Source organism: Aphelocoma coerulescens, chromosome 6 (assembly GCF_041296385.1).
Source record: "Aphelocoma coerulescens isolate FSJ_1873_10779 chromosome 6, UR_Acoe_1.0, whole genome shotgun sequence".
Classification (NCBI taxonomy): Eukaryota; Metazoa; Chordata; class Aves; order Passeriformes; family Corvidae; genus Aphelocoma; species Aphelocoma coerulescens.
Window position 1 is genome coordinate 17,042,163 of NC_091020.1, and position 13,375 is coordinate 17,055,537.

Consider the following 13,375-nt stretch of genomic DNA (forward strand, 5'->3'; position numbering starts at 1 on the left):
GTACTAACAAACGGTAGCTGGGACAAAGGGAGGCAACACACATTTTATTAGTAAAAAGTTAATCGGCTTAAAGTGTGCAACTAAATAAGCAAAGCTTACATTAAAGTGACCCACCAAGAAAAGATGCCATGGAAATAAAGTTATAGGAAATACAATATAGTCTCTATGTTCTTTTGTAATCCAGCACAATAAATATTCATGATTCTGGGTTAATGGGGTATGCAGCTCTCAGCCACCACAATAGTTTTTTGTTTATTCTCAAGACCATGAACTTTGGAACCATGAACCTGAATTTCAGGACTCTGTATTCATGCATGTTAGCAAAATTCAGGGCAAGGCAGGGGGATGGAGACAAGGCCAGGACCTTGGCTTGTGACAACGTAACAGAGTTTGCTGCAGTTTTTGACAATGAGTAACAAGAGCCCCAGGATGCACAGAACTTCTGGTGTATCTGTCACCCTCTCTGCCTCCACACCAGCAAAAGGAGGAGAGAAGAGGCACAACCCCATTCCTCACTTCCAGTCCATTCAGGACACTGCTCATTCCAGAGTTTCCCTCCTCAGAAGACAATGGCATCCTCAGACCAGCCCTTGAGGAAGTTGCTGGCATCACATGGCAGCACCACAGAGCAGAGGAGAGGTCCACTCCTCACACAGGAAGGAAGATCTGCATGCCCCTGAACACAATCCTTTGAGCTTTCACATCAACTGAAAGGACACTTTTGCATTCTGAAAACAGTCCTGCAGGAAGAGGTCACCAAGCTCCAGTCCTGCACTCACCAGATAGAAAATGCCATCTCAAAGTGGGTTTTAAGGAGTCCCAAGCCTACCTAGCCAGGCCCACATCCAGTTGTTCCTCTGTTGGTGCCACCGTCTGCTGACAGCAACATCACCAGCCTTCCCTTTGCTATGAGACCTTCCAACCTCTCTACTCCAACCTGCATTAACATGTACAGAAGAACATGTAGAAGCTTTAAAAAAACAAAAAAACCCTACCACAGACTCAAAGTTCAAAGCCTTGAAAGCAGTAAGAGGAAAACAACTTTAAATGCTTGATCGAAGGCATTTTACACATTTTAGTTTGTTGTGGTTTTTCCTCACGACTGCTTACAACCAAAAGCAAAGACTGTGATCCAGTAAGGTCTTCAGCAGATTTGTGGTGTATTCAACTCACCAAAGTATCCACCCCCTTTCCCTACAAAAACTTCCAATTACCTTTTTCATCTTTCCCCACATAATGTAGTGAACCATGAAAGCAAGGCTTCCAACAGCCTGGCACCAAGAGCCAGGCCCTGTTTTGTTGAGAGCTGGGAGCACAGCTCTCCACTCTGCACCACTATGGATCAGTCTGCTTGGTCTGCAAACAGAACTCATATCCCCTCACTGACCCCTCAGGGTTTAATTGCCTGTTTTAGGGAAAGCACAGCCTAAGATTCGTAAATAAATAGGATCTATTCTTCACACACCTTTCTTTAGGACAATCTAGATGACAACCCTTGCCACAGAGAGCTCTGTTTCTCTGTTTGGGCAAAGCTGATCATTGTGATCTGCAGTAGGACAGGCAGTGTAAAGACCAACCACATCTTAAGAATACACCTTCCTGTAACAACACAAAACTCTAAGAAAAACAATAATGCTCCCTTAGATTTTAAGCCTTTGATGCTTTACAATTGAAATAATTCAACAAAGGACTAGCACAGAATATTTATACATGAAGAAGAGGAATTTAGCAAGAACCATGGAAGCTGAGAAATTAACACAAAAGATGAAAGTGTACTTTCGGAAAGAAAACTATTTCTCCAACTACTGAAATATCTGCCTTGAATCACAGAAAAGCTCTGTCTAAAAATCAAGAATATCAGAAATCAACAACAGCCTCCTCAAAACCGAGGGATCTTGCTGAGAGTGCATGTATTTAGCGTTGTAATATTTGTAATATTTTATCTTTGCAATAGCACAGAGGTGGCTGTCCAGAGGGAGAAACACACAAATGTGCACAGTAGGAGGGGAACTGAAGCTAACACTTTCCCCGTTCCCCGTGTGGAATTTTGCACTGAATGTCCTATTCCTTCTGAAACAGGGGACACCCCCATGCCGTCCCACTCAGATCCAAGGAGATGCCTCTTCCCCCCACACTTGCCACAATCTACCTTAACAACAAGCCTCTGGGACAAGCTGAAACCTGGCAGGTCCTTCCATTTCACCACAAAAGCACGGGGATCCAGCCACTGCCATAGCCCAGGAGGACAGAAAGAGCAGGCACACGTGATGGTTTGAGGGTCTCCCCATTTCACGCATGCTTGCAAACCCCATGGCAAATGTGTCACACCTCTGCCAGGAGATGAGGGATTGTACAATGGGCAGAGAGAGCAAAAGATGCTCTTTTCAACATCAAAACAAAAGAGGGCAGCCAGGAGGTTTTACTCCTCATGTCAACATCCTATTACCAACCAGCAGTTTGCCTTGACAACAAAGCTTTCCAAGAAAAGGCAGAGACGTGGGCACTTGAGCGATGGCCTTAGGAGATCCCAGCTCTTTGCCCAGGAAACAGCAAAAAAAAACCCAAACCAGCATATCATGTATCACCTTCCTAGTGAAGCATGACAAAGAAGAGAATATATGGCAAAAGAGGCCAACGAGGGGAAAACCAGAAATCAATAGGATCTAACAGAGCGTGACGGAAAATCACTTCCCTCATAAAAAGAGGTTATTTACCAGGTTAATGAATCTTTTCTGTTCTGTACTTAGACACCCAGGAAATGGAAGGGGTCACAGGAGCAGTGTGGGTGGGAATGAAATCCCTAGAACATGCTTTCAAGAACAATCAAAGGTTAGAGATTAAATCCAGGCAGCGGTCAACTGCACAACACATCAGCAGCTTGGTACAGCTGCAGCTCAGAGCCTCACCGAGAAAAACACTCTTCCAACATGAACAGCACAGCAAAAAGCAGGCTCCTCTTCCAGGGCAAAACCAGCCTGACAGGCCACCCTGCCCCCTCAGAGGGTCAGCCCCAAGAACCAGAGCATCTCTGCCTGCTCGGGTCAGCAGTATCAGCATGGTCAAAAAAAAATGGTCTATGAGTCTCTGATGTGAGTAACTGCAACAGAACCATGGAAAACAGACTGCACCAGAAATCAGACTGTGCAAGTAACATAGACAGCTCTTGGCTGTCTTCTCAAAACTCACTTTTATATAAACTTCTGTTCCTTACCTTTGTTGGAAATGCACAGGCAAACAAAACAACAAAGAAGCATGTGGGCAATGGCAGGGTACAAGACCTGGTGATCACAGAAGGCTGAACTAGACCTCTGGAGTATCAAACACATCCGAAGCCAGATGCATTTGGGAGCCCTACTGGCAGGCCCCACAAATGAAGCACACACCCTTGCTGCTTTATCACTCCCCTGCCCAAATGTAGTTTGAGCTACTAACAATAAGTGACCCAAGGAATAGATCTGCTTAGGTCCAAGGTACTCTGCGAGGGAGATGCAGGTGCAAGAGTTCCATCCTTTTCCTAAGGCCACTGAACTTGTAGGTCACTACACTGGGTTCCCCCACTGCCTGCAAGAATCATTTACCAATGGACATTTCTCAGTCTGGGCCCTCTTTAATCCAGTACAGCTCAAACACCTCTGCCATGCAGCTGTCAAGCTTCTCCCTGTGGCAGCTGCCCTGTATACTACCCACTACCCAATTTCTGCAACAGAGATATGGATAATTCAGCCAGAAATGTCCTTTGTTACTCGTATTTGATGCAGTCTCAGGTTAGATTCATTGCAGAGGATAGCTGTTCAAGTCAGAGTTCCATGTCACATCATCTGCCTTCATGCCCAAGAAACTACACCATAAGCTTCAAAGCAGACCTGACTATGGCATTTCTGTGAGTTTTGACTTTGCAAGTCTAGTGAGTTTAAAGATTTTTATATCTGAGGAATTTCAAAGCAAAACCAGTGCCTTACTGAACCAATACCTTCATCTCACACATCCTGCCAACACGCACAGCAGTGTGGACAGTCCTCCACAGCAGATGTCTGTTCCTGGAGCTGGGATAAGCCCTTCTGTCAGGTACAGCCACTGTTAGTGGGAAGAAGGGCACAGTTTGTAATTACATCTGTCTCTTTCAAAGTCTGCTCTTTGAAATGAACAACCCCCAGCAGGTCCCACCTGAAACTCAGCATGCAAAATGCCAAACAAACCAGCCAATTTTGCCACAGTTCTGAGCAAATGAAAGTGCTTCTAATTAGGAAATGCTGCTTGCAGACAATGCTAAGTTCAGAGTCACACTGATGAGGAGCGTGAGACTGGCAACACCCACTATGACATGAAAAGTGGAGAAAGGTAATTCTCAGCACCCGGTACAGCATCAGTCAGCCTCTTCTAATAAGGAGGCAGAGGGAGCCAACTGTACTCCAGCAGCAACTCTCAACAGGAAGAGATAAAGCACTCAGCAGGCTTAAACTTCTGTCTCATAATACTGTGGTATGGTTTGCTCTGTGAACACCATTGGGGTTTGTGGGTGGAGAAATTAAACAGATGCTTTTTCCTTGAGTGCTGACATACAGTTATATGAACACAAAATGACTTGAGAGGATGTGAATTTCCATTCACATCTGAAGTTGAGCTGATTCATGGACCAGCAGCAGCTGTGGGTCTCCAACAATTTGTACCACTCAAACCAGAGGCTTGAGAAACCATGATTTACCAGTGGCTGGTATTTCCTGTGGGCTTCCTTCTCAACATGCAGTTAGAGATTTCCCTCCATTGCAGGCTGGGCTGACACAAACTGGCCAAGAAGGAGCAATCAGTCATTGAGAGTTCTTTAATCAAGGGCTTCCTTGCAAATTTAAGAAGTTTCTATTGACAGGGAACCTTCCTGTTCAGGAAGCGCTAGAATGGGTCTGAACATCAAAGTATGCTTGGAGATCAGCATTTCTGGAAGCTCAGCTGCAACAAAGGATAAAAAAAAAACCAAAAACCAAACAAACCCAGAAGACCTAGCAGCTGAATCAAAACAACAGCCAGTTTCTGCTTAGTCATCTATCTCTTCTGAGTACTGAAATCACATTTCAGCACTAGTTGAAAGTGGTTTTGTTGCAGCTTAATACCTGCAATACTTGTGATCCAGGACAACAGAGTCATTCAGTGTCAGAGGTGCCTCCTTTCTGCCAAGCCTGCCCATCTCCAAACCAGCATACAGACTACCCTGTCAGGTCAGTGTCCCCCCAGTCCCATCATCACCTCCTCAGCACAGACAGCTCTGCACTCTGAGTCACAGAAGCCAGCCCTATAGTCCCCTCCTATTTCTTGAAGGGAAGGAGAGTAGGGCAGAGCAGCACAATTATCACAGCAAACAGCCTGTGGCACACAACTGGCTGGTCAAGTGCAGCACAGCAGGTGGATTCACAACAAGGCTGCTCTTGGGTGAGCAAGCATAGAAGAACCTACTGACCCCTGGGAGTTACAGCCAGGATGGGAGAGGAGATGTGGTACCCCACAGCCTGGGGGAGAAGGCATTGCAGGACACCTGAGGCAGGAAACAGAGAAGGATCTGAGCAATTCTCCAGGCAGGATTTGGAGAGGGCTTCAGCAAAAGGGAGATGGGGGAACACCTGAAATGAATCTGTAGAAAACACAGAGGGAAGCAGGCAGAGAGCACAAAAGCTTCTGCAGCCAAGGCCATGGGAAAAAAAGAAGGAAATTAAAGTATCAGGAAAAGCAGGTTAGAATGTATCAGCACATGGCATTGTCAATTTCCCAAGGACTACTGTGTGAGCACATTGCAGCGGATATCTACAGCCACACAGCTCTTCCCAGACTGGGCCAGAGGCTGCTCACCTGGGAGACACCCACAGGCACAGTTTTAGCAGCAAGAAAGAGGTGGGTTACCAGTAAATGCAGCAACTTCTTGTGTTAACCATCAGCAAGAGCAGGCACACTACACAGGCTGGAGCAGGAAGAGAATAAAATCTCCAAGCACAACTGCAAAGGTATAATGTAATTACCCAAATGGAAAGTGCCTCTGACCAAAATCCTCAGCTTTGTGGACTTTTAAATCCTGGAAGAATTACAGCACAGATTCTAAATGCCTTTGTCTGGGACTCTGTGACTTACTAATCTTATGCTACAGAACAGCTGAAGAACAAGCAGCATTCCTTGATCCCACCTGTGCCGGATGTGGTCAAGGGCAGACACCTGTGAACTGTACCCAGACTACAAAGTTCAATAAAAGCTCTGGAGAAGTATCCATGACAACTGCAAGCACCTCTTCCCCACCCTACCAGGCTTTTTTAAGCGGGGGGGGGGGGGGGGGGGGGGGAAGTCCTCTGTCCTAAATTTGCCCATCTTCTGTCCTGCTCATTGCTAAATCCCAAGGTGTAGGTATAGCACAGAGGGTTACAACTCCTACAGGCCAAGCAGATCCAACACACCCCAAGAAGTGTCAAAGATCAAGCAGGATTTAGTCAGATCCCAAGAAGACAGGTAAACACTGGAAGGACTTCAGACCCAAATCTCAAGTCACAATGATCATAAGGTTTTGCTATCCAATTCCCCAGGCCCTTGACTTCCCTACTCAGGAATCTTAGGTGCAATAAAAGGTGGTTATTATTTCTTTAAGCCAGAGCTATTAGCTTGTGCTCAGCTAGGATTATAATAAAAGTCACCTTAAACCTTCCCTTTGAGGAGGAAGCTCCTGCTGCAGCTCTACCCCACTGCAAAACACCTTCCCAGCGGCAAAAGCTGCATCACTGAAGAGTGACTCCAGTAGTGTTCACCCCCCTGTTTTCCGTTCTGTAACTGCTGTCACCTCCCCAAAGCAGGTAAATTAAAGACTGAACAGTCTGGTCTCTTATTCTTTCCCAGACCACCCAAAAAGAGTCAGTTTCCTCCTTGAGTATTTAACCCTTCCTGCAATTTACCAGGGAAAAAACGCAAGGAGAATGATTGCCAGTGAAAGCTCTCTCCTTCCTCGATAAAAGCTTCCATCAACACAGCATTGAGGAATCCACAGATTGGGTCATGTCCCAGACTCTTCTCCCAAAGCATTCCTATAAGCATTGGTGGCAAAGAAAGGAAGCTTTCCTTTCTGGAAGGCCATACACCTTCTAACGTCAGGAGACCAGGACTCAGCTCCCAGCACTGCCACCATCACAGGGACTGCCCTTGGGTAAACCTATAGCTCCCACTCTCTTCTACAACTCAGACCCCACACCAGAGGACTGGTACCTTCACCACAGCTGCACTGCCACTTTCTATACAAGCCCAGAGGCTTCAAAGCTGTTGTAAGATGCAGATGAGATTTCTTTGCAGGATTCTGAGATTCCCAAGCAAAGGGCAGGTTGGCACACACTCTGCCAGTGCTCTCACCATTGCCAAACTAAACAGGACCACTTGCAAGATTGCAGGAAAGCCCTTGTCAAGAAGTGAGTGGGCTGGATCCATAGCGCAGCCTGCAAAGAGCTTTCTAGTTGCCCTGCTAACATGATGGATCCAGGCTTCCAACAGGGGAAACAGCATCTGCCTCCCACTCAAACCACAAGCAACATTCAAATGACCCAGACTTTACAGATGCTCTCTCCCCTTTCTCATTTGATGACCCCCTCGAGGCTTTCAGTTCCTAATAGCAAATCCCTCAGCTGCCCACAGAAATGTCTGCACCTGACTTCAGATGTTTGCGCCACAGCCCGAATGAAATGTGCAGTCTCTAGAACAAAAGCCACTGTGCCTATACAGAGGAAGAGCTGTGAGGAACAGAACAACAATGAAGCACAATTTACAGCTCTCCAGACAGCACTCAGTGTGAGAATTCTAAATGCATGGGGCATTTAGAAGTTGGTGGATCAAATCAGCAGGTGGAACAGGAGCAACGATGCACAACAATATCCTGTGATGGACAAGCAGCACCCACACTTGAAGGAGCAGTGGCTTGCAGGAAAAGATGAGCTATCATTGCCAAACTGCTTCTCTAATAACTTTTCTAGTGATAAAGAAACAGGAGATATGGGATTGCTGCTCAGTTGATGTCCCTTCACACCTCTTGCCTCAGTTCTTCCCCTTTTGAGCTCATTTCCTGAGAACTCCACAAAATCCATGGGGACTAATCACCTTCTAGGGACTATCTCCCTGCCAGAGCCCTGCTCTGTTTTGCAGCCTCCCCACTCAGAGCACTACAAGCAACGGCCCAGAGCAAAAGCCATGGCAAGATCAAAGTCCCACGGAAAGAAGCTGAGCTTGATTGCCAGGCTTATTTGTACCTATGGGCAACTCCTCCTTGGTCCAGCTCTCCTCAGCAACACCAGCCCTCCTGAAGGACTCTTGAGACACATGGAGGCAGCAGGAGCCTAAGTCCCCTTTGCCCTCTGCCTCAGGAGCACATGGCTGGGCAGGCAGGTCTGCCAACCTCCTAATGCAAACACCTGCACAGAGAAACATTGCATTTGACCTGGGAGTCAAGACATGAAGGTTGGCCTGTGTCCAGACTTGGCCAGCCTGCAGTCAGGACATGTCACACCAGGATGAACTGCCTAAAGCGGAGAGAAACAGGACTCCAACACAGAACACTCTCAATAGACCCTTCCCTGGAAGACGAGCTATTGCACTGCACCTCCAGCTCACAAAAGGCAGGAAGCACCATGCTAGGAGCCAAAGTACCAAGAAATCAAGATGGTGAGACCAAACTGCAGTTTTTTCTCCCCACCTGGAAAAGAGCCTCATGGCACATTTGGGCTGGAAGGAAGGGATTATCAACACATCCAGAGGTTATTCAGTGCCCAGCTCTCCCCCTCTTATTTACACCTCCCCTGCTCCCCTTGCTGACATAAGTTGGGTGATACTATCTCCAGAGGTCACTTTGAACCTCAGAGGTTCTGCTCTTCACCTCAAATTAAAGTTTGTACAAACTTGCACCTAAATAACTACCAGAACAAACTACTGTCTATTTAATTCCTTTGGTTCCAGTTTGTCTGAGGAGTCTCAGAAGGACATGCTTGTTTTGTTTTGAAGGCATCCATAGCTCCTCCTGCTGCCTGCCTGTTACACAGCTTCTCTCAGACCTCCACACTGGCCTGGGTGTCCTTAGCTGGATCCTCTGAGCAGATTCATCCAAAGCACATGTCAGGTTTATGAAAGTTTTCCATCTACTACAGAGAAAATCTGGGCAGGAACCTTTGTACTGTTCCCTTTGAAAAGCTCCAGTGACCTGCTACAACACTCAGCAAAATCCACTCCACAGAGCCAGCACTGCTACCTTCCCTGGCAACTCAACCTGACAGTGCTGCCCTGCCTCAACTGCCCCTTGATCAGCCATTCAGGAATCTCCTTGTTTCTTTCTGCCTTACAAAAAGGCAGGAAAGCAGCCACATTAGGAAAAGAAAATCCCGGATGAGTGGAGTTAAGAGCTTGAGCAGCAGTGGAGTTATGGCCCATCAGCTGAGCCCTGGTAACCGGGCATGTGTTGATACCAGTAGCTCAGTGGTTGCACTGCTTTAGGAGGTTACTGTCCCTCCTACCTTGCTGCAGGAAGTTATTACATCCTCCACTAATGCAACAGAGAGGAGCATGTGCCAGGCTTTCCACTCCCAGTCTAGCAGAACAACCATCGACAGTTTGCACTCAACCTCAGGGCATGAGCTGCAGGGGTGTGGAACTGCCAAGCTTTCGTGTCATAACCTGCCAGATTTAAATCCATCACAGCCCCTGGGCAACAGCCACAGGAAATTATAAAAAATAAAAAGAGATAATAAAAGGAAATAAGTAAAGCACTATAGTTTGAACAGCTTTGGAAATCATGTAAGAGGAGCAGCAGCTTGTCTTCACAATGGGCTAAGAGCCTGCATACATTTTGCAGCCACAGGACCATGCACAGGAGCTTGTGCCTACAGCGGCAATGGAAGCATCACCACAAGTCTCACAGTGCCAGCTCTGTTTCCACAGACCACCTGTTTCCCCTTGCAAAACATACCAGACACCTGAGCATTTCACAGCAGGTCTGCAGCCACTGCCCTCGCCAGTCATGCTTCTTGAGAGATCCCGATACTGTCCCACGAGTGGAGGAACTCAGGCCTAAGGAAGTTAAGAAGACTTGTCACTGCTATAGTTCATCAGGAACAGAGTGCGACAGACTTCCCATACAGGCATTAGACAATAGCCCAGACAGGCCCTCTTCAAGAGACAGCCCTATTAACGGTGTCTTCACCTTGTTTTGCTAATAGAAATAGATCACTTATTAATCTTAGCTCAACTAACCCTTTGAGATGGTGTTTGCAGCAGAGAACACCTGCCTAGCTCCACTAGGAGCTGATGGTCTAGGATAGGAAGAGGAAGAAGGCTGCAAATGCAAGGCAGGGTCTAACAGAGATCGATGGGGTACAAGCCTTGTTTGGTTTGTCTTGGGGCTAACTTTAAAAATTGGAACTATTCAGTGCACTGAGAGAGGTACATAGCATGTAAGGAGTGTCCTGCTCCCTAAGTGCCCTGCACTTTAGGTGGACACAGCCACATAAAGAGAAACTGGATCAGAGAGCCTGGAAATACAGCCAGTCAGGACACACTGAAAGAACCAGAGTCTCTTTCTTCTACAGAAAACAAGACTGAAACTTGAGAAAGCTGGTAATGGTGCTCACCCCTGCTCACCAGTGCAGGAGGCTGCAGCAAAGCAGAAGGCACTGTACTGTCCTCCACACATGCACAGACTGGGTGAGAAAGGCAAACTCAAACTGCAGTACTGGAGCCTCAGGAAGCCAGAGCAGTGCTGGGCTAGGCTGCCTGGCAGCTCCCACCACAGACAGCTGTGTGCCACCACTGCCAAAAACACCAGCCTGCTCCTGGGAGGAAAAGGAATCCTTTTCCTGTGTGACCTACACAGGTCTTGCTCACTCCTCCCTTTCTATCGGAAAGAAGACATTGGAAAAGCATAAAAGGCAAACACTGAGAAGTCAGAAAATAAAGATAATTTGTGTGATTGATCCTGCCTGAATTGAATTAACAGGAATAATGCACACAAAGTTTTCCTGCCCACCACAAGAGGAGGTGCTGATGTAAATGAACGGAGGCTGTCCTTGGCAGTCCAGGGTCTTTTCTGTGTGCGCACAGAAGTGAAAGGGAGAGAACTTGGGAAATGAGGGGACTGCAGGAGAAAAAACTAAAAGGTCCTGCAGTGAAGGCAGGCAAATGGAAGGCTGGGAAAATAATCTTTTTTCCCCTTTTCTGCCACAGATTCCATGTTAGATTTAGAGAAGTCAAATTAAGTAAATGTTCTTTTGTGGTCTTTAAAGGAGCATTCCTCATCCTCCATGTACTTGCTCTAACAGCAGCACCCAGCAGTCACAAGGGCAAGTGAGGCAGCAGAGATGATGGTATAATTTTGAGGAGAAAACAAGGATAAAACATTTTCAGATGGGAAGGCCAAAGCACTGTACCTCAAGCTCTCCAAGTCTAAACCATAACTGTGTCACTAACAATTAGCTTCACTTGAAAGAGAGATCAATTCATTACCATTTAGAAGTAGACACAAATACAGTAAAGCACGTTTGGGCTGGATCCCATATTCATTAAAAAGAATTAACCTCCCCACACACCAAACCATATATCAAATGACAGACAGCTTGCTGATCAAGGGAATGTTTTGCGCAAAAAGCACTCTCTGGAGAGGACTGAGCTGAATTTTGGAAGGAAACCCACCACACTCAGCCTACATATCAGGCCAGCTAAACTTGCTGTACCAGGCAGAGAAGCTCTGAAAGACATTACATTGACAGAGCTCATCTATGTGAGTAGATATGGCTGCAAGTACCACAAAAGCAGGCAGGAGAGAGCTGATAACGAGAGAAGCTATCACCAAGGAACACTGAGGAACAGCTAGGAGCATATTCAGGGGGCAAAGCCTCAACTTAAGAGACCAAGAACACCACACACAAAGAAACTCCTTTCTTTTTTCGACTCCTACAGTATTCAGAAAACAGGACTTCACACAAAGTTATCTGTAAATATAACACGATTAACAAGGCATCAGTTGCCAACTTCTTAGCAGAGAACCAATTCACAAGACTACAACATTCTCCAATAGCTGGAACCAAACCGAGTTACACTCACATCAAGAGTACCTCCTAGTTTTCCAGAGAGAAAATCCGGGTCCATATTGTCTTTAATTTAAGGGAATTCAACATTAGAGATGACAGCAGCTCTTTCAGAACTCAAACAGATAAAAAGCAACGAGCTCAGAACCAGCAGAGTGCAGTCTGACAAGGGAACAAAAAACTCCAAGGAAAGGATGGAGGGAGCAGCTGGAAGCTTCCTGGAGAGGATGCGGTAACTTGCGCACAGGCAGCAGTGGAATACCTGGATGCCCCGGGAGTGCGGGCTGCGTGCGAGGCGCGTCGCGCCGGCTCCCTACCGCGGGGCGCCCCGGGGAGCCCCGCAGTGCTCCCGCCGCTCTGGGGCACGCACCGCAACTTCGGGCCGGACAGAGCTCGGGACAAGCTGCCAAAAAGCTGTGAAAATGCACAGAAAAAGCCAAAATGGTTGAGGGCGAGGGGGAGAACCCCCAACCCCAAAAGGCAAAGCACGGCCGGGCATTGCCCTGGCTTTGCAGAGGGAAAGCTCGCGTGAGAGGGAGCGGGACAGGTGGGGGAGCGCTGTGGGAGTGTGGGGCGATTTACAAAAGAAGCGCCAGGCACAGCCTCCCACCCGGGGCTACAGCCCCCCGGCAACGCGGGCAGCGGGGCGCAGGCTGGAGACAACCAGAACCCTCCCGCAGCGGCGGGCCGGGGGCAGCGCGGGGGCTCGCCGGGTGCCCGCTGGGTTTGGGAAGGCAGCGGGATGCCGAGACGGCTCCCGGCCGGGCCGGGGGGCTCCCGCCGCCGCCAGGTGAGCCTGGGCACGGTTCGACCGGGCGGACCTGGGCTACCGAAGAGCGCTTCGCAGGGACACCTGTCCACAGCCGCCGTGCTTGCAAACTTCTCCCAGAGTTGCAGCCAGCCCGCTTCCCTACCGGCTTTGCAAGGGTCGCGGTACTCCATCAGCTCCTCCGCCGTCTCCGGTTCCCCCAGCGTTAAGGAGGCTCCGGGCGCGCCCGTCCCCGCGGCCGGCAGCAGGAGCAGGGCGAGCAGCAGGCGGCGGAGCGGGGCGGCCCCGCGGCCCATGGCGGCGGCGCGGGCGGAGCGGGCGGCGCGGCTGCCCGGGGTGCGGGCACTGCGCGGCGGCGGCGGCGGCCCCGGGGCCGCGGGGGGCGCCGCCGCTGCCACTCACGGCGCCGCCCGCCAATCACGGCCGCGCCCGCGCCTCGGCCCCGCCCCGCGCCCCGCCCCGCCCGCCCCGCCCGGCCCGCGGGGGAGCCGGGGCGCAGCCGCTGCCTCCCGCCGCACTTACGAGCAGGAGCCCC

The 13,375-nt window shown here is 48.8% G+C and overlaps 1 protein-coding gene across 2 annotated transcripts in view; it reads right to left on the minus strand.

Annotated features, from left to right (window-relative positions):
• Positions 1–13,136, minus strand: part of TLL2 (tolloid like 2) — an 86,349-nt gene extending 73,213 nt beyond the window's left edge. The window contains exon 1 of one of the 2 annotated variants that reach the window (XM_069019466.1): positions 12,986–13,136. In XM_069019466.1, the coding sequence (XP_068875567.1) occupies positions 12,986–13,136 (151 nt within the window). The remainder of the gene's footprint in view (positions 1–12,985) is intronic. The other variant, XM_069019467.1, reaches the window with a different exon arrangement.
• Between the last annotated feature and the right edge of the window lie 239 nt (positions 13,137–13,375).